Source organism: Poecilia formosa, unplaced genomic scaffold (assembly GCF_000485575.1).
Source record: "Poecilia formosa unplaced genomic scaffold, Poecilia_formosa-5.1.2 Scaffold31, whole genome shotgun sequence".
Lineage (NCBI taxonomy): Eukaryota > Metazoa > Chordata > Actinopteri > Cyprinodontiformes > Poeciliidae > Poecilia > Poecilia formosa.
Window position 1 is genome coordinate 2,958,199 of NW_006799970.1, and position 27,247 is coordinate 2,985,445.

At 40.8% G+C, this 27,247-nt stretch overlaps 2 protein-coding genes across 5 annotated transcripts; one reads left to right on the forward strand and one right to left on the reverse strand.

Annotated features, from left to right (window-relative positions):
- On the forward strand, window positions 1-5,752 carry actmap (actin maturation protease). 3 transcript variants are annotated; one of them, XM_016670207.1, is made up of 8 exons: window positions 1-79; window positions 186-267; window positions 341-504; window positions 2,158-2,226; window positions 2,403-2,527; window positions 3,023-3,152; window positions 3,221-3,291; window positions 3,750-5,752. In XM_016670207.1, the coding sequence occupies exons 3-8, from the start codon at window positions 356-358 to the stop codon at window positions 4,091-4,093; spliced, it is 888 nt and encodes a 295-aa protein (XP_016525693.1). In that variant the 5' UTR covers window positions 1-79; window positions 186-267; window positions 341-355; the 3' UTR covers window positions 4,094-5,752. The 3 variants fall into 3 exon arrangements, with proteins under 3 accessions (XP_016525693.1, XP_007549563.1, XP_007549562.1); XM_007549501.2 differs by having other exon boundaries at window positions 25-267; window positions 2,164-2,226; XM_007549500.2 differs by having other exon boundaries at window positions 27-267.
- On the reverse strand, window positions 4,759-27,160 carry itpkcb (inositol-trisphosphate 3-kinase Cb). Of its 2 annotated transcripts, none has more exons than XM_007549503.2 (8): window positions 26,917-27,160; window positions 21,370-22,653; window positions 10,290-10,389; window positions 9,695-9,908; window positions 8,977-9,181; window positions 7,299-7,403; window positions 6,622-6,693; window positions 4,759-6,537 (listed from the first exon to the last, which is right to left on the reverse strand). In XM_007549503.2, the coding sequence occupies exons 2-8, from the start codon at window positions 22,486-22,488 to the stop codon at window positions 6,298-6,300; spliced, it is 2,055 nt and encodes a 684-aa protein (XP_007549565.1). In that variant the 5' UTR covers window positions 22,489-22,653; window positions 26,917-27,160; the 3' UTR covers window positions 4,759-6,297. The 2 variants fall into 2 exon arrangements, with proteins under 2 accessions (XP_007549565.1, XP_007549568.1); XM_007549506.2 differs by having other exon boundaries at window positions 7,299-7,400; window positions 26,917-27,145.
- Window positions 27,161-27,247: the final 87 nt, after the last annotated feature.

Consider the following 27,247-nt stretch of genomic DNA (forward strand, 5'->3'; position numbering starts at 1 on the left):
AACGTTGTTTGCTTACCGCATTTAAGCAAGAAGAAGAAGAAAAAAGGAGCAATTTCTGCTAAATATGGGCATGAAACCGGTGAGCGTCAGCTCAAGTTGACAGTCTGTGAAGTTAGTGTAATACCAGCTTATATGTCGTTGTAGAATAAGATGTCTGGTGTTATTTTTACGCAAATTAATTTTAGAGTCGATGTTGAAATTTCCGTGCTGCTTTGAACGCAGCAGAGCAGCGTGTCAGACACCTATAAGCAGGAGCAGAGGCGGCAGGTTTGTATTATCATTACTCTCTCTGAAGTTATACAAAATATGCTAACCGAGCCTTTTTTCTCTTTCTGTTAAGGTGGAGGAGGTGAAGATGTCTCTCCCTCCACCTCCGCCCCCAGCTCCGTGTCCTCCACCTCCAGCAGCGAAGAAGAAGCTGTACCAGACCATAGCCAGCAGCAGGAGTCCTGTGGAGGGGGATCACACTGAGGCCTGCCTGCTCCTCAGACAGAGGGAGAGCTGGTGAGATTTGGTTTAAGAATAAATAAAACCCTCAGCTAAATACCATCTGATGTCCTAATCTGAAAAAGTTAAAAAATAATAATACATGAACTTGTGTCATGAAATCAATTTATTTGTCATTGTCACAAAACATCTAGTGATAATTTCACTCACTGACAAGAATAGTGAAGAACCAAAGCCTAAGTTTTAATTGGGTCACATATTGTGTATGTGTGAGGCCAGGCTGTCACAATGCCTGGCCAGGGCAATCAGATTTGCCCTGATTGCAAATCTGATTGCCCTGTAAATCTGGGCAATCAGATTTGCAGAACCTGATTGCCCAGCGTCCCTCATAGTCTCAATGTGACAGATTATTATACTCTATGGAGTGATGACAATGACATCTGCTTTGCCTGGTGACCTTTAACCTCTGTTTCTGCCTGACTGTTGGATGCTCCTGCAGCACTATAATCTCACCTGAAATACACCACTTTGTCAAAATATTCACACCCCTTAAGCTTTTCCATCTTTCTGTCAAAATACTACTACAATGTTTCAGTATTTTCAGTCTGGTGTTTGTGGTAATTTAGTACAAATTGAATTTGTTTGGCAATAGCATAGAGGAGAACAGCATGAATATAGTCAAGCGTCAGGATAAAAACAGAAAAAACGAAATTCTTTTTCACAGTATTCTAATTTTTTGAGTCACTGAATTTTGGGTTTTCATTATCTGTAAGGAAAACCCAAATTATGGCTAACTGTTAAGCCATAAGCAAAAAAATGACAAGAAACAAAGGCTTGGGATATGTTACTCTGTGTATCCTATTATAAGTTTAACTTTCTGAAATGACTGGCAAGAAATATTTGAATTTTACGCAATATTTCTTTCTTTTTTTTTTTTGTAATATACCTGTAAATTTCAATCCAACAAAAGACATGGTAACAAAATAAAAACTAAATTAAAACAAGTACAAGGTACAAATAAATAAGAAAGAAGAAATGCAATAGACAGCAAAAAGAAGTGCATAAATGTGAAGTGGAAGGAAAATATTTTATCTATGGCCCTCTTTAGTCTGATACTCCTGCATGAAATCCAACCGAGTTGTAGCCCCCCAGCCAAGCTAACATGGCTAACACTGACCGTATTTATCAGAGAAGCAGTCAGTAGGACAGTACCAACTCTGGAGGAGCTCCAGAGACCCAAAGCTCAGGAGGGAGAACCTGCTGATGTGAAAAAAAGACTAGTAGTACCAATCTGGCTTTTCAAAGATGATGATTGTTATTTTTTACTGAAGAACATGCAGTCTCTTGGGTTTGCAGGATCAATTGGAGCTTTCTATTTTGATCCAGTGGCTGAGCTTGAAAATCAGTACCTGATCTGCTTAATTAAAGGGGAAAGAAATGTTGCGTCACTGACTATAATATGATCACGAAGCAACTCTAATCTAATCTGTAGCTGTTAAAGGAGTTTATTTACGGCGTGTTTACACAAAGCCAGGTTTTAGACTGTTTACGCACAAAAATACAAGTTTAGCTCTTGTACATTTCAACTTGTCTTTAATTATTCTGGAACAAAAAGTCATTTTGAACTAGACTGTAAAAACAAAAAAAAAATATCAAAGTTGTTCTCAGGGAGTCATTTTCTTTTAATTTGATGCAATGTTTCTTGGTCAGTTTCAGGAAGGATCTGCAGTGGTTACTAGTAAACAAATACGTGCCTTCCCTCATCCAAGACGGCCCACAGTAAGTCACTGAACCGAACGCTCTGAAACCTTTGTCTTAGCGAGAAACCAGCGATGGAGCGTGTGTAAATCTGTTCCTAAACACAAACGGAGTATTTTTTTTGTTTCCCTATAACGAGCGGTTTTGGAAGCGAGTCGTAAAACGTGACCCGTTCACAGCGAGTGTTGATGCTTCAGGTGTGGCTTGGTGGCTCTGTGGATGGCTGCCCACCTGCGACAGCCGCAGCTGAGCGTCGCCATGGAGACGGTGGTGCAGACAGCAGTGAGGAGGGGCTACACCGCGCAGGGGGAAATGTTTTCAGGTAACCACAATGCGTAAGACCACTTGATGCTGGAGCATTTTAGAGTTATGTATTTTGATAAAGTTTTGTATTCCTTCATATTTAACTGTGCCTTAGTTTTTTGCCTCATGTTGGAAATTTGCACTTCCTGTATAGTTTCTTATATTCTTATTTTTTCTGTTTATCTGTAACTTGCATCTGGTTCAACTGGGACAGTAAAGCATATTTCTATTCTATTGCAGCTGTAGAAGCAGCAGAAATATCAACAAATAAATGTAACAAGCTCCAGATTAGTAGAAAATAAACCTTATATTGTGCTCCATTTAACTTAGAAATAAGACGCAACAAGGAGCTTGAATACTTTTTCATTGCCTGGAATAAAGAGAATATACTTCGCTCCAAGAAATCAGCTATAATGGAAAATGTTGCCGTTTTGTTTCTGTTTTGCAAGATTCTGAACCTGGTGTTGTGACGTGTCGTTGCCGTTTGTTCTTGCTAAGCTTCCTGTGTTTCCAGCGTGCAACATGGCCCTGCTGGCAGAGGAGCTCTGTGTCTGTAAGGCTGAACTGCTGTCGGGAGGTCTGAGCGGCAGAAACACGGCAGCCATCATCAAACACCTGTGGAGCGGCCAACCTGTTCTCGTCCCGTATCCTGCTGCCAAATGACTCCAAACGTTTTTACCTGCAACATGCAGTTCCTTGACGAAATGCGCAGGTATGATGAGGACTTCAACCACGAGCCATGCCAGCGTCAGGGTTACCGGGCGCACTGGGCCGTTGCTTCAGGTAAGAGCTTGTTGTTGGGGAGATGATTTTAAAACGATGCAAATGTCACTGAAGAGTTTGTCTCCATTTTTCATTTGGTTTAATTCCTGCATTCTGACTCACATCTGATCTTAACTTTAGGAGCGTTTAATGCAAGTTGTAAGATTATGTGACCCATTTTAGCTTTTGTACAGTTTAATAAACGCATAATTCAAAATAAAAATGACTTTCTCCATTAAATGTTGTATTTGTTGACATATAAAAAAACTAAACTAGATAGAAGCAATTTCACACAGTTTTCTGACAAGATGCTTTTACATCCCTGGAGGTTCTTCATATTAAAGCTGCAAACTTCAGTATTTTTTACCCTTCTTAAATAGAATGTTGTTTTAAGCTTAATTTTGATCTTTAAACCATCTTTTACCTTAACGAATCTTTGCTCTCCTGAACCATAAACCTAAATTACTCATCGATTACAGGTGTGCTCCTCGGTTTGAACCAGGTGAGCGCAAACAACGAGCAGGTTCAACCGGATCCCTCTCTGCCCTGGCTCTACGTCGCCAAAGGCGGCCATCTTCCTTGTCCCGTCACCAGCACGAGCGCCACCGAGGTTTACATCCTCGCCAAGCAGGGCAAGAGCCTGCGCTACCAGCTGTGGAGTCTGGACAGTGTTGCCCAGAGCAACGGGCAGCTGAGGATGATGGACCCTCTGCGAGCCAACGATGGGAGCCAGTATGTGGTTCCGGAAGGGGGAGTGGAGGCCGGGCTCGCGGGACAGGCGGTTTTACTCCACACGAGGACTCAGCAGCAGGAACCACAGTGACGCTTGCTCAGAAACTACAGTTTCATCTGTTGCCACGTCCTCCTGAGCGGTCGCTGTGCAACGTTAGTATTGAGAAATGTTTACCAGAAGATTTTGTCTAATCGAGAGCCAAAAGTGTCACAATCATTTTCTAAATGTTTAGACAAGCGATGGAAGTAATGAAAATTGTAGACATGATGCATCTAAAAATATTTTTTATGGTCTGAATAGCTATAATATTTCAGTTTGTACTACAGTCCATCGTGAAACATTTTGAACCGACTTTCCAGTCAAATAAACCCTTAAGTGTGATTGGTTAACCTTCACAGCGGCTTTAGCGTCGACCAATCACCTTGTCTGTAACAGTGTTAGACCCACCCACTGAATAATCACATATCTACAACTTTAATCAATACTTCCACATTTAAATATGTTTAATTTATTGACCTAAATATTTCAGACACATTCACAATTTTATTTAAATCAATGTATTTTTTTTTTAAATGAAGTTAGCACTTTTGGTCCTTGATTTCATCTTTCATCTGGTTCAGTTTCTCCACTAACTGAAAAAAACTGAGATTTTAAAGTGTTTATATTTAAGCAATTTAAAATAAAATACCTTCTTGTATTTTTCTACCCCGTTTTGATGTTGAACTGCTCTGATGAAAAAAAAAAAGTCTTTTTTGTAGATCTTATTTTCAGTTTATTGCAATCCGTAATGTGGACAAAGCAGGGATTAACAATTTCCATTAGCCTTTAAGACCTTTAAGAAAACAAAACATAAAAAACAAAAACACGGTTTATATCCAGTTTTCTTTCTTGGAAAGTAGCACCCAGTTTGAGAACCTGATTATTTCCCCACATCACAGAGAATTTGTGGGCTAGTAATACTTTGTAAACATTAATACTACATTTCCACCCGGTGTGATTACTATTTAGAGATGAAAATGATTATTTTATTTTCATTGCGTCAGATTTATGCAGTGCCAAAGTAAATTTGTGTACCAACTTTAAAAATTGCACGCGGACCCTCTAGAAGAGCTGCCGGACACCGATCAATTTCCAAAACATTATTATTATTAGCACTGCTATGTTATCTACAGCATTGTTTCTACGTAAACATGCCAAATACTAGCATCAGACGCTACACCATCCAGTTTAGTGTACCAAAAGGTCATCTCATTTCAATAATTCTTTAACCTGAACTGGACAAAGATTTTCCAGTCTTTTGTTCTAATGAAGCCTCTTGAAAGCTCCAACACATCAATCTCACCTCGAGTTAAATTTCACCATTTATACCACCAGTTTGTTGTAAAATCCCCAAAGCAAAGCTGATTAGAGGAAATCTAATTCATGTTCAGCTGTAAACCACGCACGCGCGCGCACACACACACACACACACACACACGGAGGCACTGCTTGTTTTGTTCGATGGCTTTTTGAGGATCCACAGTGCAACAATTTCCAAAGAGGCGTAGCTTGGCCAAGCTGCTTACCGTACATTAAGAATAAAAGAAAAAAAAAATAAAATAAGTCACTGCATTGTGTCATACAAAAACTACTGGATAAAACCATTTCTAAAAAAGGCAAAACTTTTAAGATTAGATACAAGTCAGTTTATACTTGGGTGAACTCTGTGGAGAGAGTCCTTTGCACTGGAATGATCAATTATAAAAAAAAGGTGTTAGGCACAGGAACTTTACAAATATTAAGAAGGTTATCCCCAGGCCCAAAAACAAAAAGATTAAATTAAGCTATTTACATACTGAGTTAGTTAACACTTGGTCTCGCCAGTGTTTTAGTGTTGCTGTGTGCTTAAACATAAAAAGTGGTCCATCAATAAAAAAAAAACAAAGATCTTGCCAACACAGAGTACTTTGGGTTCTGCAGAGTCAGGTTCATGGATGCAAGAAGATTTGCTGTGTGCAACAACATCCAGCAGAGGGGGCTGCTGAAGAGGGGATGAGCACTAGTGTGTCTTGGTGAGCAGGTTGAGAGGTCAATTAGTTTGTAGCATTGAATTCTCAGATAATAAGTCAGCGTGAGAATATTTAGATATTTAGTCTTGTACGTTTCACAACCTTCTGCTCAGAAGCTCTTAATAATGCATATCAACAGTCTTTTAGGCATGTTCCACTTCGTCCTCCTGAAGTTTCCCCTTATCCCGAGTGGATTAAGACACTTTGATGATGGCGAACAAAGATTTCAACCGGCGGCCAGTCGCGTCACGCCTCCTCCGAGTTTTGATCTCCGTCGCAAGGCGTCCGAGGCAGCATGCTGCCGAAGATGTCGATGAGGTTGTCCATCCCCCACAGGTAGCCGTCCTCCCTGTTGCCCTCCACCCAGGGCGTCCTGTGGTCCAGCGTCATGGAGGGCGGCAGAGGAACCGTCTTGCCGAAGTCGATCATCCAGACGCTGGCCTTTCCGGATGCGTCGTGCACGAACAGAAGAGAGCTGCCCACGACCTGCGACAGAGAGAGAGGGGTGAGGAGACGCCGCGGGCGGACAGGAAGTGGAAACGGGGCTCAGAGAGGAAAGCGGGTCCTCACCTCATGGGTCCTGAAGAAGTCCGACTTCTCGAGAACGGAGCGCAGCTCTTCCAGACGCTTCAGGTAACTTTTCTACAAAAGCAGTGGAGGGAATCAGAATGTGAGAACAAAAACAGGAAATGACACCTTTTTCTTTTTCCTGTTAGACGCAGTCTGGAGCGTCACCTACTTCTAATAAACGTGTCTGAGTAGGGGTTGTTGTTTGGACAGTAAACATGAAGCAAAGAGCAGTGTGTTTAAAGTCAGCATAAAGACTGGAGCCATGGGCAACTCGTTTGATTGGCCAACACCTGCAGCGACTCACCTGCAGACCAAACAGATTTTCTAGAGTAGCTGAAGCCCCGCCCAGAGACTGGGGGGTAACATTTACTGATTTAATTCACCACATGTTGCCCTATCGGTAAATAAAGTTATTTTAGTTTATTAACAATATGAATTAAAAGTATTATCTCTTAAATAGATTGTATATTTCTTTAAAATTGTAATTAAGAAGTGAGATACTGAAGTAATCACTGATCATTTTATTATTAAGTCATTCTTGGTAGAAACTCATTGATTTTTTTTTTAAGTCACTTTCTAATAAAAGCTATTTTAAAATGTTTTTTTGGGGGGGGGGTTTTGTGGTTGTTTAGTTTGTTTTTATTTCTCCTGAATAATCAATTTCTGGGGTTTCATACCAGGATCTGAACGTTGCCGTCAACAAAATCCTCGAAGGCCTTCACCACCTGCTCTCTCTGCTTCGTCTTCTTGAAGCTGGTGTTGCACGATCCGTCACCTTTCTGCTGGAGGAGAGAAAAAATAAATCAAATTACTTTTTGTTTCTGAGATTTGTCCAAGTTTTACAATGCTACATTTTAGACCTACTAAGACCACGATTATTTAAAATCTGAAACCTTTTGCATAACCTTTTGGAAAAACTTCTTAATGTTTTTGATACATACTGGAAGAACTAGGTTTTCAAAATAAAAAAAAATAAAAAAGGGTGCATATAGTTACTCTATTGGATGTTAATATTTGTGGAGAATTAAGGACAAAATTAATAGAAAAATGAATAAAAAATTAATGGTACTTTGGTTGATATGCTGTTGTAGGAAACAAGTACAATTATTCAATTTAAGAACTAAAAAATGCATTATGTTTATATCTAAACACTTCAAAATTAAATTAAGCAAAAGTTACTAAAAGAGCCACTTTGCAAACCCTCGTCTTAGGAAAATGATCATTGTATGAAATATGTAAAGCATATTTGTATTCAGATGATACATCAGACTACTCCAGGTGTACAAATGTGCTGTATGCCTTCTGAAGCATTTTAAAAAGTTAAAATAGATTTTCATGACGAGGGTGCATTTGGCGTCGCGAAAGAATATGCAGGCGTTTTGTTTAGTGGTATTAATAACCAATTGCACAACACAAAAGAGTACATTCAAAATCATCCTGGTTTACGTAAGGCAAATTATTCAACGACATTCTTCTTCAAGGAGTGTCCCATTTTTATGAGGAATATGTTAAAGCTCTTCCTGAATACGGTGCAGAGAGGAGGGGATGCTAGCTGTTGGGATATCCATAAGAAATGGGCGACAGAGACGGGAAAGCCCAGTTTGGTTGGTTTTAAGTGTTTCGCATGAAAAGACAAAAACGCTGAAGGATGGCCTGAGGCCCATGACGCTGTCCTGGCAAGTTTCGCCCAGCATCGTTCTTGTCATCAGCCAACAGTACAGACTTCACGTTGCCTCGTTTGACACTGCTCTACCAATTTAGATTCTGCCGAATTTACCGGAAAAATCAATGCAGAAAGGTGACAAAATGAAAAAGTCACCGCAGCAAAATCTGAGTGTGGTTTTATTCTTTGTTTCTCTATTTTTCGCTCCGACTCCAGCACCTCCAGGTGTTTGGTTTATTGCCAGATGATTTGCTGAAGCAGCACCTGAACATGATTAAATGCTTCAACTATGACCTTTAAGTTGGCTATAAATACCGGTCTGACGGGGGGGAAAAAAAAAGGGAAAAAACAAAACAAAAACAAACAAAAAAACTCCACTGCAAGCATTTTCATTCGTCTTTGAGGTATCCAAATAAAGCATTATTGGCTTTGATGAGCAGGATCGGATTTATTTTATTTTATTTTTTTTACTCAAAAGAACAAACAGTCCTCTGTACAGCTGCGTGTCTAAACACCATTTGCCATTCCCACTGCAGTTCGTCTCGTCGAGAAGAAATCCACTCCCACTCTTTGTTTACTTCTTGTAAAAACACGCCGGGCTAGTTATTGCTCATCGCCCCCTAGTAGCTCTGACGCCGGCAGTCAGACACGTTAGTGCCGACGGTCGGCCATTCGGAGAAGAAGAGGCTGACCTTAATGCCCTCGATGCGGAAGCCGAGCGTGGCGGTGGAGCTCAGCGTCTCCCTCCACCTCATGTAGCGAGGCTTCAGGACGCCCTGCTGAGCGCGCTCCTCTTCGGTGGGGGCCGCCGGGTCCACGGAGATCATCTTCTCGTACATGTCTCGTCGCAGACGTTGGCACTCCTTCGCTTTTATCAGCTCCTCCTCCAAGCAGGTCCTGAAATCGGAAGGATTACTCGGTTAAATCGGTTCGCTGTGTTGACTTCTTTTGTATTTCTTGGTGCCACGTTTTTTTTGTTTCCAATCTAGTGTGTTTTACGCAAAAAAAAAAAAAAGCTGATTTAAGTGTATGTTCATAAATGATGTGGTGTTTTATTAAAAAAAAAAAAAAAAAAATTGCTGATTTAAGTGTATGTTCATAAATGATGTGGTGTTTTATTAGCATATTGTTGGATTTCTAGTCATTGAAGCTACACTGAAATATTTAAAAATCACCATCCGGCCGTCTGCTGCACATTTTAATCCAACAATACATCAATTTGTACTTGCAAATGTGCAGTCCTAACCTATTAATGTTCTGTAATTTGAGTAAGTAAAAGATTCTTTTTCTTTTTTTTTTGCCAGTTTTCAGACAGGGCATGAAAACTGGCTCTGGCCCAGGGGCCCTTATTCTTCTAAATCTGGCCCCGTCTGCAGTCAACGGGGGGCGATGTGGAAACATTTCCCTCACCTGCTGCCCATCTTGCAGTCCATGATGGAAGGCATGTCGAAGTCAGTCAGCAGGTCGTCCATGATGTTGAAGTCCTGCTCGTCCTTCTGCAGCACGCCGTAATACCCGGGGACGTAGGGACGCAGGACGTCCTTCATGAGCTGCTCCAGACACTGCTGCTCACACTCACAGTAGCGCTTCAGCAGACGGCCGCCATCTCCGGCTGTGAAACTGCCTTCAGCAGATAAAAACACTGATTAAAAGGAGCAGTTTGATATTTCGAGTTATGAACATGTCTGTTTTTTTTTTTGTTGTTGTTTTTTTAAAGAGAAGATTGACACCACTTTGTTTTACTTCTTAATAGTGTTAACTAGTGTTAAAAGAAAGTCCGCGTGTCGATTAAACAGAGAAATCAGCAGCAGAGAGGTTGCTTGGTTGGTTTTTGTCACCTTTGGACACAGACACGCGAGCTGCTTGCCCCGTTTCAAGTTTTTTTTTCCTGTTTTTCCATGTTGGGCTGAACGGACCGGGTGTAGATTTATTTACCAAACAGACACGGCGGAGGTTTCAATCTTATCTTCCAGCTTTAGGCAATAAGCGTGATAAAAATGCATACCTGTGTGGCCAGCTAGCTGCACCCACGAGTGACGGGGCTTTAGCGTAAAGGCTAAAGGAGAAAAGTGAACCATGCTCTTCAACTTGCTCCAGGATTTACTCTGTAAACAGAAAAAGAAACATTTCCATCCTCGTTAAAAAAAACAAAGAGTGGAAAAAGAGGAACAAAAACAACAAATCTGAGACCCTGATTGATCTGCGGATCCGTTTTAGTGGTCTCACAAAGCACCGAGGGAAGTCCAGGCCACAAGAGTGATTACTGATTAAAGGAAAACACACCCTGTTCTCCACACAAACACACACACACACACATCAGCAGACATTGGACAGGCTCTCCCCTTTAAACCAAGGCCAGGTGCACAACATACTTGACAAAGCCCATTCATAAAACATTTACCAAAGCCACCGGTGGCTTGTCGTAAAACAGAACCTCACTGTCTGAAAGTGTGTGACAGTGTGTGTGTGTGTGTGTGTGTGTGTGTGTGTGTGTGTGAAAGCAGCGGTTATCTGTGTTGGGAAAGCTGAAATCGAGGACAGTGTGCAACAGGAGCGTTGACGCAAGTCGTTTGAGGAGAACCAGACGTACATTGATTAGAGCAAGAGTGTGTGTGTGTGTGTGAGAAAGCACAACAAGTAAGACGGTTTCTGACAGGAACATGCTATTCGGTGTGTTACACAAACTGAGCAAATATTTCACGGGCTAACGACGAGCGTCAGAGTGATTAAGCGTAAACCGAATCTCTGTCCTGTTTTTTTAGGACATCAAACCACTGAGTCAGCTCAGGTGAGCAGTAAACTGCAGCTACAGTAAGCTGTAATCATAAAACAGTTTTGTTGTTTTTTTATTACAGGTTGGTTGGAGTGAATAGCTGGTCCTGTCTGCGTCTGCATTCTTTCACCAGCTGCTTCACTGAAACCGTCACAGTTTAAAAACGCAAACAGAACAGCAACTACAAGATGAGTTATTCGAGTTTATGCAATTTGTGTATAATAGTTTGGGAGCTCCAATAAATATTCATTTCAAACCAGTTGGTATCATTCAGGGAGGAAAAACAGAATCTGCTAAGCTGAAGATCAGCACTACTAAATGCCTTTGTGATGTGCCTGATTCAGTTTTGTCTACAGTATTAAACAAATAAGGTTTTATGCAAGATGAAAACATGAGGTGAATGAAGGCTAAGAGTGGAAAAAAGTAAATTTTTACGATCTGCAACCAAAGATTTTAGTAAAAAAAAAGAATTTAAAAAAAAATTTAAAGATTTTAGTAAAAAAAAAGAATTTAAAAAAAAATTTAAAACAAAACGAAAATATACTACTAATTAAAACAAGCAAAAATGTATATGTAAATACATATAACTATAAAACTACAGATGTTTTTCAACACTCAAGGCTTTCCTCAGATTTTATAACGTTCTGAATATTTTTGAATGACCAACATGTTCAAAATAAACAGGTTGAATAATAATTGGGCCTCATCACCTGCAGGTTTAAAAAAAAAAAGAAAAAAGAACTGTATAAAATATTGCTAAATTAGCTTCACGATTGCGGTACAGAGACGCTTCAATGCTTTTTGACACCTGGACTAAAGTACTTCTGCACCATTTTGACATCTGAAGCACTTAGACTTGTAATTAGGGCTTAAGGATCTGATAGTAAATGCAAATTGCTGAAAGCAATGTTTGTGTATGTTAGTAACTTTATTTAGGAGGTTTATTTACATTGCTTTGTCTAGAGTTAAAGTTGTAAAATGTGATTTCTTAATTAGCATTCATTCAGCCATAAACAAATTTTTTTAAAAATAGGGTAAAATGATAAAATTACGATGTGATTAGGTAAATTAAACATGAGGCCAGCAATTTCTATTAAAAAAATAAATAAATACAAAACCACTTTACTCAGATTTACCAGATTTTTGTCACTTAGAAATATGGAAGAAGGAACAAAGTCTGGAAAAATGAAACACTTGCATCAGACTCTCTGTCTGGTGTTAAACACCATCAAGATTTTCACCAGGACTGCAGACTGAGGTGAGAATGACTCGCATGGCAGCACAGTTGCAGCACAACGTTACTGCAGCCTGCGTCAAAAAACAGTGATGAAACTGTCCATGTGCTGAATTTAACATGACAGAAATTCCTTTTTCTTGTGAAAACCCGTTTCACTAATCCAACCACAAACCGTACATCTGGCCGGCACGAGCACAGAGAGAGAAAAGCGACTAAAAAGGAGATGATATCTTGTACTGTAAAAGGGGCCGAGTAGTGTCTGTAAATATACTTCATTTCTTATAAGCAGCACATCTGAAAATACCTGATTATTCCTCAATATTTGCTTCTTTTTGGTCTACACTCCGTTTTTTTTGGGGTTTTTTTGTTTTTTTTTAAGCTGCTGGCCTCTTCCAAAAAAAATAAATAAATAAACTTTTCAGGAAATGGAAAACGACTCCTGCTTCTAAATGTAAAATTCATTTGGTGAAAGTTACATGGCCGTTTTAAAACTTTGTACAGGAAATGTATCAATGAACCGAGGTGAAGGGTCGTTGACGGGGCCGACTTTCACAAGAAAACCAAGACGACCGAAGGAGGGAGAAGAAGAAGTTTGTGAAGTTCGTTTTAGTCGCAAGCACATTTTATTCAAGCTTATTAGAAATCTTAACGCAACTTCCCCACATGTGAGCACGCAAAGATGAGGCATAACATTATGACCTCCCATGTCTGCAGCCAAGTCGCTCTCTGCACATGCATCGATAAACCCGGGCATGACCCCGAGACCGGTTCTGCTCCTACCTTGATAAAAACAGAGAACCGCAGACGAAGAAAACAACAAGAGCTGCAGTTTTCAACATGGTTTCACACAGTCGTCAAACAGGATTCATAACTTTTATCAGCGTCAAGGTTTTTTATCTTAAGGCTTCAGTCATAAGATTTAAAAAAAAAAAACTGTAAGCAAACAAACTCCAGAGCAACAGAGTCTCCTTATTTGGTCACCTTTACCTTAACGCCTTAATCAGACACGTCCAACTTGTCAGGCGAGATTCCCTGTATGCCAAATGTCTGTAAGGACGACAAGATGGACAAGCAGATGTTCATGACGTTCTGCTGAAGTTTTGTTTGTCCTTTTGGTTTCTGTAGGTAACAGGATTGCAAACAACTTAAGGCACATCTAATCTAGGGAAACATTTAGTTCCGACCTTCTTTGCCATTTACATTTATATTGTGACATTTTTAAGCATGTGTGTACATTTAAAACTGGGATGGGTTTTAAAGCTGCGGTATGTAAAACTTTTACATAAATATGTGTCAGTTCAATCTGCCACCATGTCGTGACAGCGTTAAGATAAGACGGATAATCTGCGGAAAGATCGAATTCCTCCACTTCCTCCCCGAGCTGCTATGGGCGACTAAAAAAAAAAGAATGCACTGCTCCCGTTTAAAAGCAAACAATAGTGCTGTGAATCAACATTGTGTATGTGCTGCTAAATTTGCTAATGGCAGGGAAAACAGGAAAACAGTTTATCCGCCAGTGACTAAGCTAAACTAGCCTTAGCATTGACAGCAGGTTTTCGTTGTGGTGAACTAGCTGTAGCGCAGCCGAGGGAAATGGGGAGAGGATGTGAGCAGCATGTGATTTACAGCGATAAGACCTTCTGACTGGTTGTTTCTGACAGAGGTGTGTGTTTCTGACAGAGGTGTGTGTTTTTTTTCAGATGACAGCAGGTCCATAGCGGAAAGGCAGAGGAACTGGATTTTTTCACAGATTATCTATCTCATCTGATACCATCACAACATAGTGATAGTTTTAACAAATATGTGAAAAATAAACTTTTGTTTTTTTTTTTTGAAAAGGTTACAAACTGCAGCGCTGTGGTTATTCCACACAAATATTTGTCTTAGTAACAAGCCAAATTTAACCTGCAGAGGTGGCATCTATAAATACAAACTGTGTTTACACATCAGATCTGCACTCAGTCCAGTTTTGCTGCCTTTCGCCTCTATTAGCAGAACGTGGATTGACCTGAGGAAGGCCTCCGAGGCGGGTGGAAGGTGAAGCTCTGGCCTCTCCTCTTGCATTTCAGAGACTCTAATTGCTTCAAAGTGTAGCTCGACGTGCTTTGCTGTGATGTCGGATGCACTTTGGTAAATTAACCGGCGGCGACGAAAACGCTGCCCTGACAGACGACGGGCAGCGACGTTTAAAGGACGTCGCAATAAATGTTTGCAGTTATGCTCTGTTGGAGGCACCAAGCTCAGCCGCATCTCCATCCCACACGCCTTTTCAACGCCGAGGTCACATTTCGCTCCGCTCAGTCAGCCCTCCGCCGTCTCAGCTTTCCCTTTTATGCCACTCGTGACGCCCAATTGCTCAGCTCCGTTTCCTGATTCTTTGTCCTCGGCGCCTCCAGCTGACTTCCAAGAGCTCTGATGTCGACAAAATGTTCACTTCCCGCAAACTTCCCCTTTCTTTCTAAAAGTTATTGTTATTTAACATCAATCTAACTCAAATGAAGTCCCCCCACCTGCCTGCTGTTTTTCTATGCTTTGACTCATTTAACTGACTTACTGAAATAAGCTTTAATTTACTGAGCAAAGAGTCCCACGGACAACAATGGCCTTCTAAAATATTTCTTAATAAAAAAAAACATATAGGCACTTTAACGTCACATTTAAAGTACCTTAGCAAACAGCTATAAAATCTCCTGACTTTGGCAATTTGCCCATGGAAATTGTCAAAGTCAGTCATTTCTTTTGCATAATTACTGATTGTATCTCTAACCAAAAGTATGACGGGTATGCTCTTCCTGCTGTCTAGCTGCAGGCTTGTGATACACACAGTTTACAAATAGCTAAACAATCTGTTGAATGACAGATATTCATCTACAGGACACTTATCTACCAATCAAACCCGTCACCTGTCATGTAATCTACTCTCACAAACATGGAACATGGCCACACACTTTCAGAAGCAACGCTGGATTTTATCTACGTTTATTTTTTTGCATTCTAGATCCATTTCCTACCTGGTGGACGGAGCACAGGTTGAGGAGGAGGCAGACGCTGGCGAAGATGCGAGCCACTCCGGAGGCGAAGCGAGAACGCAGCCGACACGCCCAGCTCTGCGCCGTCACTACACCATCAAGCGGCACCATTAACTCCCCTGCCTTCCTGACGCTCTGAGAGCCCTGCCGCCGGTCACTGAAAGCCCACTTTCACCAAATGGGCTCTCGGTTTCACGCTAATGTGCTGCCTCAGTCGGGATGTTAAATGTTGCATGGCGATCAGACTTGGCTCGCTCTGATGACTCCTCGTTTCCTACAGCCACTTTAGGACGTCCCAATTCACAATGTGTCCGGTTTCAACATTTTTTTTTGTTTTGTTTTGTTTTTAAGACACCCTTCCTTTGCTTTCTTAACGCTTGAATCTCTATTGCGTCTGACCCGCAGCTAAAACCTCACGCTCTCTCAGCCGCCGGTTTTCTTGAACTGATCATTTTTGTTTCAAAACTTTCATCCTGTCCAACTGAAGGCACAACGCTCCACACAATGCGCTGTCCTCTTCCGTCCTCTTATCCTCTAATCCCCGGTGGCTGAGCCAATCTCCTGACGGATACATGACAGACATGACAGCGTGGGGGCAGGGCCCTCTCCCGGCGATCCCTGTGCTTCTCTTTTGTCTACATGGCGGGTTTCTTCACCAAAGCATGGAGGTGCGTGTGTGTACAGAGACAAAGAACCTGTCAGGCAACTATCATGAGCTACAGGAGGGACAGGTACTGTTAGCTTTCCCTTCTCAAAGCGTTTCTAAACCACATCCCCCTTCCCTCGACTTCAAATCTTCAGACTTGGAGCAGCTCGGCCGGGTTTCAGTGGCTGCACAAACATGATCAGAGTGTGAAATTAAATGAGATATTATGAAGTGTTAAAATGTACTTAATTTTGAAAAAAACAACACCACCGCCGGCTCCTGCCTGTCTGGCTGCGAAGCTGACCACTGAGCTGCTCTCAGGAGTGAAGGAAAACTAGAGATGACCAGTCCGAAGTAGAGGAAGAGAAAAAGGCAAAGAAAGTCACCTAAGGTTAAGATGAAGGCGTTTTCAGTTCAAGCCTCTGAAAGCAACCCCAGTGATAACTTATGTTGCATTTTGAACAACAGTAACGTTGCTAACTAATGTAGTTTGGCTTCCCTGTGTAATTTAAATTTAAAATCGATCCAGAGGAAACCCTGTAAGCGAAGCAGCAACCTGGAGTCGTCTCTAACGTGTCTGGCTTAGAGATGTTGGACCTCATCACCAACATCAGATCTGTCCAGGTCACTGAGACTGTAACATATACATTTTCATTTTTCTATTATTTTTCTGTAAAATGTTACAACCTGTCATTTTAAAGAGCATCTCCATTGTTTTCTGAGCTACAAAAACCTCTAAAAATGCATCACCGTCGATGAAATGATTCAGTTTTAAAGGCTGCTGATTCATCAGCTTTTCCACCGAATGCCCGTGTGTTTTAGATGTGACACAATCTTTCTTGGAACCTGGAAACTTTGTGATTGGAGGCGAGAAGTCCCACGGAAAGTCACAAACTAATCATCGTTTTCTCTGGATGTCTGGAGCGTATAGTAACGCACTGATCATACAGAGAGAATTTTATACTGATCCCTGGAGGTGTGGGATTAAGGAGCAGATTATTAACTGCTATCATTATATTAATAGAAATAATATACAAGCACAAGGTCACTGAAATGAGCAACTTGAACAGCAAATGAAGGACAATCTTAAGACTGTGTGCAATAGTTAATTATCACAATTTTTTCACCCCAATTATGGTTTTCTGTTTGTTTATTGAATATGAAAGCATTAAATGCTTTACATTCAATTATTTATTGGTTTGATTCGAATTGCAAAATCTGAAGAGGTGGCATGTCATTTTAGCATCGACTTCTCCTACTTGATTCTACCAAATATTGTAGTTTTCTTAATAGATTTTAAATCAAACAAATTCTAAAGAATATGATAAAGCTATATTTTCATCCAAAAAAAAAACAAAGTGTGTGAGAAAATCTATTTTACATCAAGGAATTAGCACAGTTTGTTTTTAATCGCTTTACAGGCTAGTCACAATATCTCTTTGAGTTGCGTCACTGTTACATTCTAGTAAAGATATCGCATTTAAATAGTCAAACCAGTTTAGATAAGACGTCCTAAATGACTGACCCACAAACTGAAGCAACCTGCTGTCCAACATCAGATCTGTCCAGGTCATTGAGACTGCAACATATAAATTGTCTTTTTTTTATTATTATTTTTCTGTAAAATGTTACAACCTGTCATTTTAAAGAGCATCTCCATTGTCTTCTGAACAACCACTTAACCTGTTCTGTATGAATATTTAACTTTTCCACCGTCTCTCAAACCCAGTCTGCCCATTCTTCTCTGATTAGAATAATGTCCATATTTAATTGGTTGCCAAAGGAGTGAGCATCGAGTTGCTTTTTATGACTTCGCAGCATGGATTTTGTGTAGAACAGCTGTGGGAGTGCTGCGTGGGACAGACAAAGTCTGCAGCGTGGCTCATGACTTAAACAGCATAAATAGGAATAATCAGCGTGTGTAGGCTACACGTTCCAGGCTTCACTGCGTTTTTTTTTTTTTTTTTTTTTGTCCTTTGTGAGCTTACGTTGATTTTCCTCTTATTTTTTTCTGCTCTACCGCTTGATGTGCCTCATGTTGAACCAGCGGAAAATACTAAAACTTTTGTTAAGAACCACTTTCAGGGAGAACAAACCACTGTCCCGTACTGGAATAATCTGAAAACAATATACAATGGCACACTTATTGTTGGGATGATTAAACATAGGAATTAGCTTCTCATTGCATTCAAATGTCATGGACAGAGTAGAGACTGTCTGTGAAAAAAAAAACACAAGTCAAGGAGGGGGGGAAAAAAAGAGAAAAGAACCATATATGGTAAAGACGTTGCCTAGCAACCGGCTCAGCCTTCAGCCCAATTTTCCATGACACACACACGCAACTCTGAACGCAAGACAGCATAGCTGCAAGTGAGAGTGAGCCGTTATCCTCGTACGTCACAAGGAAAGCGACATGCAAGACGTAAGGTTTGGCTGGGAGTTTGAAGGCGAGCCATTAAAGCAGCACACACACACGCACACACACAAACACACACACACCCTGTGTGGAGTCACTCCAGAGAACAACGGTGCTTTAACGTAGCTGTAGCAGAAAGAAAACGGGGCCCGTCTGCAGCCGCACTTATCACAAACCGCAAGCCAGAATCATCCTGTTTGTTTCGACAGCGAGACTGCAGCTCCTTCAGTCGCTCACTTCCTGGTTTTAAGCGATTTAAACCCCTGGAAATTACGCCCATAGCAGGTCGTGAGCTAAAATGACTGAAACGTGTAGAGATTTGAATTTCACCCGATGTTCCTGTTACTTTACTCCAAGTAGCTGACTCAAATTACTGTGTCAATGAGGCAGCAGAGACTCATCACAACAGGTGATTTCAGACTAATCACTGTGTACTTTCAGAGTTCAGTAAATGCTGAAAGTTTTTACCACACAGAAATAAGATTAGTCATTTTAAAAATGTTTATGCATAAAAACTATTATTAGAACTAGCCAGAATGGTCTCCAAATCTTCAGTAAAAATTCCACATTTTTAGTTTTGATGTAAAACTAGTAAAGTACATAAAAATAATATAATTTTATTACCTCAGCTCCCTGTTTTTGTTTAAAACACAGGGAAGCCAAAAATACATGTGTAAAAATCATCAGCTAAACGATATAGTAAGAGAATTAGCTTTTCTTTTAAGCGAGAGAAAAAAATGCCACCAGCTGACAGACAGTGTGCAGCAACAGGTGGGGGAAGGGCCCAAATATGCAGAGAAAACTTTGGAGCTTTTCTCTTTGCGTGTCAATAAATAGACTTCAGGCTTCATGTTCATTTTAAACACATTATGGTAAGCTAGCTAAGCATTTCTTGTTGCAAATATGCGAGACATTTTAGTTTGCCACTTTGTCGTCTCTTTCGTTGCAATTTCTAAAAACAAACAAAAAAAACAACAACGAAAAATAACTATTAGAGACAAAAACCTCTGAGTTAATTTGGATTTTTTTTTTTATAGACCAGGTGTTTCCCATTGAGTCTTGTTTTTAATTGTGAATCTGTTTTACAGTGAAACAGCAACCACAAACAAAAGACTCTCAAATTATTTTGAGTTATTGTCAATCATCTCTTTTCAAAGAAAAGAATACCAGTCATTGTGTGACAATGACTGCAGGTTATTTAATGAAGTAAGTGTTACTTCTACCACAACGCAGCACGAACAGCACCTTTTAACCACATGAAAATGCCTGGATAATCAAAATTCCTGTGGCTACAGGAAAAGGAGCGCAGAGATGCCATTGCTAACAGAGACATCCTGTTTGCATAGCATTCCTAACACTTCTAATTAACGGAGCATCAAAGCTTCCAGGCGTCAGGGGACAAAACAAAACAAACAAAAAAACGATTCCTTGATGGAAACTTTAATCTTTGAAAGAGAGCCAACAATAAGTCACTGTTCTTTTATTCTGTCCTTGATAGATTGAGCACATTTTAAAATGTGCCGCCTGTGAGAATAAACGGCCTCAGAGCTGAGCCTATCGAAACTAAGTGACCCTGAGGCGCTGTTCAAGAATACAAGAGGTGGGGGGTTGGAAACGAGAGCCGACTTCCTCCCATCTGAGTCAAACGTTTTACAGTCATCTGTTGTCGTCTCAGCATCATGAGTCAAGCAGTTTAACTACTGAAAAACAGAGACGAACGACGTTAACCCACCTTTGTTTATTGCTCCATTTAATTTTTAACCGAATGCCAACACAGATCCCATGAAAGGCAAGCTGCTGAGTAACGAACGCATTGTTTTTATCAGCACTTAAAAATATTGAACCCTACACTATAAAAAAAAAAAATCACTTTGTACGGTAGTAAAATTATTCATATTTCAATGAGGTGTAGTTTGTAAATATAAAGTTTAACAGGAGGTCAAATTAAGACCTAGCCTACACACATTGATGTAGAAATTAACGTTTATGTAGCTAATCGTCATTATTTGTTAAAAGTATTAACAGTTTGGGTAAAAACAGTCAAGTAAAGTTGGTATACTTTAATGTTTTGTATTATCGATAAATATTTAAGGTTATTTAAATATTAAATAACCTTGTCATAAGGTCTTAGCTTATGACAAGCTAAGACCTGTCATAAGACTTGTTGGGGAAGTCCGAGTCAATCAAAGCAAGAGTTTGTCATTGCTAGCTTAGCGCCGTTGCTAACGCTAACAGCAAACTAGCTATGAAGTTGAACTTATTAAACCTCAAGCTGTATTTGTGCATGAGCAATAAAATTTCTACATCTCACCTTAAAAACAAAAGTCTTATTCATATTCAGTTAATGTTTTACACTTTAATCAGGCGTACATCCCTTTTGTTTTGTTATTTTTCCAACATAGGTTAAAACAGGTGAGCGAAATCATCTTCACGATTAGTTAGCATCAAACTAATTCAGTCAAATAAGTACATTATAAAAACTTAAATCAACATGTATTTAAATGGAGCGTAAAGCAGGATAATTGTACTGGTTGGATTAAACCAGAGTCCTTTATCCTCTATCAGGGCAGGATCTAGACCTTGACATGAACTGTTTGTACATCCCTGACTAAGAAAGGTGTGTCCTGTTGTGAGTCGTTTCTGTACACATTAAGCAAATACTGGGAAAGTTTGGAAATCTAGGGTATCGGATGTTTTACACCAGTGCACATCCTGTTGCATCATGTACAGGATTTCTATTTGGTTTCTTTAATGGGAGAGTTGCTTGGTGTAAATAAAAACTGTCATGCTAGATGGAAAGTTGTGCAATATTTGCATTGTTTTTGGCAGTGGAAACAGCAAGACCTGTTTCTAACTTGTTTCATGCTATTAAAAGGGGGGGGAAAGTAATAAAACGCCAACAGTAATTCGCTCCAACAACCTGATTGTTAAGCAGTGGTTTGCAGAGTGTGGTGTTGTGGGGGGGAGAAAAGAAGGACACTTACCCCTGAGCCGTCCCCTGCGCTGCACAGAGACCGGGTCGGGGACAGGCTGGACTCGATGTCGCTGCCAGTGAAGTCGTCCTCGGACTCCTCAAAGGAGGAGGCTGAGGACAGGCCTATGGAGGAGGAGGTGGACAGCTTCCTGGGGGTCCGTATCAGGGCTGGGGAGCCGCCGCAGCCGCTGTCCGAGCAGGGAGACTCGTCTTCCGCCTGGAGATCCAAACAGGAGGTCTGGTCGGTCGGCAGGGCCGTGGTGCTCTGGCAGCGGATGGGGCTGGTGTCTCTGGTTATGATCAGTTTCGGTATCGTTCCAGGAAAACTTTGCCTCGGGGGGCTTTGGCTGGTCTGCTCCGGGTGTTTTACGCTCTCGGAACCGTCCAGGCAGCCATTGTTCTGATCCCCGGCGCTGGATTCGGTTTTAGTCATTTCTCCTTTCATGCGATCGTCCAGTATCGAGAGCCCACCGCACAAATGCTGATCCGGGGGCGAGCAGGTCGAAGTCCGTTCAGCGTCCGGGTCAGAGGTGAGGAGGGGGTTCAAACTCAGACCAGTGCCGAACCCAGACACAAAGCGATTCTCGTAACTTCCCCCCACTGGCTGATGCTCCATGTCCCCGGCTGGGGGATCCGAGGCATGGTCTTCTCGCACGCCGGGGCTCGGCTCCTCGCAGCCCGAGACGCTGGTTTCACCGCTCCGCGTTTCCAAGCCTGGCGCATCAGCTGCAGTTGCCTCTCGGTTCACGGCGAGCTGGACCGCTTCGACATGACCACCGAGGCCGGACGATGCCTCGAAACAACCCGTGGCTGCTCGATACTCCCCGCTAGCCGATGCAGCCTCGTCTCGGGGCAACTTCCCTGCTCTGTGTCCGCGGCGCGCTGCTGGATCGGCGGCCTCCGTTCCGGGGCCTGAATCCTCCTCGGTCTGACTGGGGTATCGCTTCCTCCTTCCCAGACAGGACAGCACTTTGTTTCTCATTGGATTCCTGCTCAGCTGCTCGCTCCGCGGCTTCCTTTTGCTCCTAAATCTGGAGATACTGAGTCGATGAGGCGTGTCGCTTGATTTCCACTTCGCCCCGCCTGTGGTGGCGGTGCTGTGCGAGAGATCAGACCGCGTTTGGCCCATCCCGCATGCCGTAGTGATACACACACACACCCTCAACGTGTAATCAAAAATATACAACTCAGTCCACAGTATTTTAGTAAGCCGTTAATCACCAATTCCATGCAATGAGATTGGAAAATCCCGAATTAGTCCACACCTTCTCATCCACGCGGTGACTGGTCAAATCTGTAAGGAAAAGATACATAAATATTGTTGAATAGGCAGAAATCTGGTATCTTCATCACTATAATCAAATAATTTCACCTGAAAGGGCAAAAAATAACAATCAAAAATCACAGGTAAGTGATAAGAAGTCCTTTTGCTCCAGAGGTTGACTTCTCATAGTATCCCAGCATATCAATGGAAAGTTGAACAGAAGGACAAAGTGTGGCTGGAAAAAATGTGAAAACCAACCATGTTAGTCGCAGCCTTGACAGGATTGCTAAGAACAGCAAATTCTAGAGATTAGTGGAGTCTTAAAGGCAGAGACTGTGACTGGAATTGGTGCCTTAAAGCCAAGGCAAACAGACATTTGGGCTACAAATGTCACATTCCTTACATTAAGCCATTTCTGAACCGGTACCAGTGTCAGAGCCATTTAATCTGAAGTGAGGAGAAGAATGACTGGATTGTTGCTTAGTGGTCTACAGTTTACATTAATAATGAAAGTACATTTGGTACTCTATTTGGAAATCAAGGTCCAGAGGCTCGTTCTTCTCCGTGCCACACTGCACCGAAGCAGTAATTCAAGCAAAAAGACAGCCCTAGCAAGTATTGAGTGCATGTACAGCACTGCATATGGACATAATCTTCATTCGGGTAACATTTATCGTCTGGAAATCCTTTAAATTGGTATAGTGTAATATTCCAATTTTCTAAAAAAAAAAACAAAAAAAAAAAACAACCACAATCATCTAAAAGGATCAAAAATAAACTATTGAAATATATCCCTTTACATGTAATGAACACGTACAAACTACACCTTCTGAACTGATTGTTTTATTTTTAAATTTGATTCTACTGAACTTGACTCAATAATACAGTTTATATTCTTCTTCACTGCAAATCTGGAGGCCTGCAACAACTGCTAGGATAGCAGATAAATACAGCATGTTCATAGCAAAATATCATATTTGATCAAAAAAAAGAAAATGAAACGTATTCCCCCTTCTAAGCTAAATCAGTTTACTACTGCCCTCCTTTGTCTGCATACAATTCACAGCCCTTCATTGATCTACATTGATCTACATTCATCTACAGTGGGGGTATTTTAATCTGCCAGAGTGCTCCATGTAAAATAAAATAAAAATAATTGAGACAATCCTTTATTTAAGACAGCAAGAGTTCAGTAATCACTATTTAGTTTTTCTCCACTTGACAAGATATACAACTGTAATCAAAACACTCTCAAAGTACAGACACGCCAATTAGATTGTGAAGCTAATGAGCCTGTCTGGAGTTGAAGACCGTTTGCTTTTTTGCTCCGTCTGTGACTCACCACAGAGGAATCGCCAGGCCAGTAAAGTGAACCAATATTTGCCGGTAATTAAATCAATATTTGTCATTCATTAAGCATCAGCCTGATCGAGCCAATACGGAAACTTGCTGAGCAGCACTGCGTTGGGCTTTGTAGATGGTAAGAAGTGTCAAGCAGCAGACTCTGCACATCTGGGGTAATCAAACAGCTGCAGGCAGACCCCAGAAGACAGTCAGGCTGTCTCTCTATACAAGACTGCATCCATTCATGAGCAGTGAGAAACGACCAGCATGTTTCTGAGCAGGCAGCTCTGACGTCACCGTCTGCACCGACAAACCCTAGTAAACCGATGCTTCACAGCAAATGAAGGTGTGAAAGTAGTTAATCCCGGTGTAAATGAAAAATCAAGACAAGCGGCTCCTCAGACATACAAGAGTATGAGCAGAAACTCATCCGCTCTTGGCTGGAATGATTTTTCACACAGCGCTGCTCGTGGAAAAAGGAAGGACCAACCAGCAGCTCTGACTGAGTCACACTTGCCAGATTAAATAAAGTCTTGAATGTCTGAACTTTGGACAGTTTGAACTGAGAATAAAAGGACACACTGTTGCATCATGGGAATCTGTGTGTTAACTGGAACTTCCACCCGATACAGATTTATGGTTTAGGCATTTTGATGTGAGCCAGCATGTCTGATTTGATTGTGGGATTGTTAGTAATGCTGAATAATTTTTCTCTGGTGTTTTATTCAAAACATTCTGTGTCAATGGTTGTGTCATTTGTAGCCACCTTTCTCCTTTATTTTCCTAGTACTGCACTGTTGAGGAAAGTCAAAACGCACATTAGTCTTTGAATTTTGTTTTGGCGCTTCAATGTTAAGATGTAAAACAAAAGTCAACTGATCTGACTTTCATTAATTAATGTAAAATACCTAAAGTTTAATTATCCTCACTTAAAATTAAGAGTATTTCTACTTAAAAAGGTCAATTGCTTTGGTTAGTGAACATAATGTGGTTTTATTTTGCAGAATCACCACCAAACTTATAAATGCCTTCACATAACACCTCTTGTAAATGTACTCAATTTTTAAAATCTTTTCAGACTCGCATCTAAAGACAACTTAGAGACCAATTAACCTAACAGTCATGTTTTTGAAGTGTGGGAGGAAGGCAGAGTGCCTGGAGAGAACCCACGCATGCACAGGGAGAACATGCAAACTCCATACAGAAAGACCCCCCCCCCCCCTTTTGCTTTTGATACAGGGAAACAGAGTTTAGTGCAACTGATTGCTTTCAGAGGTCATTTGTAGTTCACTTCTGTTTTCTCATCATCAACACAGATGTAGTGTGGAGGCCTCAGATGTTTGCTAGAAAACATCGGTCAACAAACTTCCTCAAAACGACCAAGGAGCAAGAAGCAGGTCGTTTTAAGGAATGATCTGCTTCTTAAATCAGGGCTAAGTTTTGAAACAAGATCCCAAACTTTGGATTACATTCAACAGTGGCAAGAAGAAAGTAAAAAAAACAATAAATCCTAAAACATGGAGATGTCTGTATTACTATTATTATTATCATTATTGTTGCTGTGCACCACGGCAAAGGGAAAAAATAACAGAAAAACCACCAAAGAATAACTCAAAACCACTCAGATTCTTCTTTTTCTTGCTCTCTGTTAGTTATGCTACACAAAGACCCGTTGCCATAGCAACTGACAGCAACTCAGCTACTGTATCAGGATTCAACACCAACAAAAAAACAAAAACACACACAAACAGCCACACTTTTCAGATTTTCATTTGTGAAATCTTTGAAACCTATCTATTGTTTTCCTGTTCTTCCGATATGTACCACTCTTTGTAGATTTTTAAACATAGAATATATTAATATTCTACACAAAATTAATTTGATTTGGGGTTTTTTTCACAAGAAATAGAAGTGTGAATTTACAAAAAAAGCTGCTTCAATAAAAAGACAAATATTCCACAAAAATGAACTGTCCTGTGAATCAGACTGACTGAAGTTGGCAGCATGTGAATGTCATGCTACTGTCATTTACTGCGACAGCAGTTCTGTCACTGTGCTGTCAGCAGGAAAGCTCATAGAAAGGAAATGGGACAGGAAGCGCAACAATGGAAATACCGACTCACTGTGAAGCATGCACAACTACACTTAACTGCGATATTGTGTAATATAATTGTATTATTAATAAGCTTACAAAATGACTCAAAAAGGAAAAGGAAATGTCCTTGTTTAGGTGGGGAAGGAGGACTAAGACAACAAACCACAAGAGCTTCTCTTGTCTATTTCTACAAAAAATAAAATAAAATTAAATTAAAAATACTATTACCTTTCCCACTCTTCTTACAGTTGATGGTTTTTCAGGTACAGTGAGCACTCCTTAATAAAGAACACCAGTCATCTTGTCGATCTGGTTTCTCTAATGGAAGATGATTAATGCCTGAGAGTCTTTTGTCATACTGAATGTACTCATGGAACCATCAACACCCACTACAACAGCGACATACCCTTAATGGGAAGTTGATTATTTTAACGCAAACACAAAACACAAAAAGAATTATGTAAGCACACAGAACGGCATAATTTAGGGAAGTTCACCAACCACTTTATACTGACACTCATCTATTTGCTCGTGATACATTTACTCAGTCAACCACTCCTCTTAAGTAAAGGGCTACAGAGTGAATTATTTGTTCAAACTGCGTTTGCAGTGGCTGATGAATTTATTATCGTGCGCTTAAGTAAAACCTCAGTGTCGTTTCACAAAGCTTTAATTAGGACTTCCAGATCTACATTTTTTAAATGCCACTTTTGTTGTTTTGCCTATAAAAATAACTGGTTATTGACTGTAGATATTAATCTGTCCGATCACAGACAGTACGGACCTAAAACACAAAGTAAAAGGGAGTAGATACATAAATATATATATACAATTTAAAAAACAAACAAACTTACCCGACAGACGCTCCTTTGTTGGCTCCGTGAAGCAGCTGTTAAAAAGCTGGTACTGGAAATGGAGGTTTAACTCATACAGGCAATGGTGTCAAGATGTGTTTGCGGCTTCTCTGTTCTGCGAATCACAGAGAAATACTGACGAGTGCACGGTAGTAGCATCAGCATGTGGTTATGACGAGGAGAAAAGGCACAGAGGAAGTGCTGAAGTAAACGGGGGCAGGTCTTGCTGACTCTCTGGCTCTTTAAACTCATGTCGGGGACTAGCTTAAGGTGCTGTTAACTTCACGCAAAGCTCTTTTTAAAAATACAAACGTTGATAATAAAAAATATA

Excerpts from the sequence above, each read along its gene's own strand:
- actmap (XM_016670207.1), top strand. The coding sequence starts at position 356 with ATGTCTCTCCCTCCACCTCCGCCCCCAGCTCCGTGTCCTCCACCTCCA. Across the intron at positions 505-2,157 it reads CTCAGACAGAGGGAGAGCTG|TTTCAGGAAGGATCTGCAGT; the intron begins GTGAGATTTGGT and ends TTTCTTGGTCAG. Across the intron at positions 3,153-3,220 it reads GGCCAACCTGTTCTCGTCCC|GTATGATGAGGACTTCAACC; the intron begins GTATCCTGCTGC and ends CGAAATGCGCAG.
- itpkcb (XM_007549503.2), bottom strand. The coding sequence starts at position 22,488 with ATGGGCCAAACGCGGTCTGATCTCTCGCACAGCACCGCCACCACAGGC. Across the intron at positions 10,390-21,369 it reads GCGCAGGGGACGGCTCAGGG|AGTAAATCCTGGAGCAAGTT; the intron begins GTAAGTGTCCTT and ends TTCTGTTTACAG. Across the intron at positions 6,538-6,621 it reads ACTTCTTCAGGACCCATGAG|GTCGTGGGCAGCTCTCTTCT; the intron begins GTGAGGACCCGC and ends TCTCTGTCGCAG.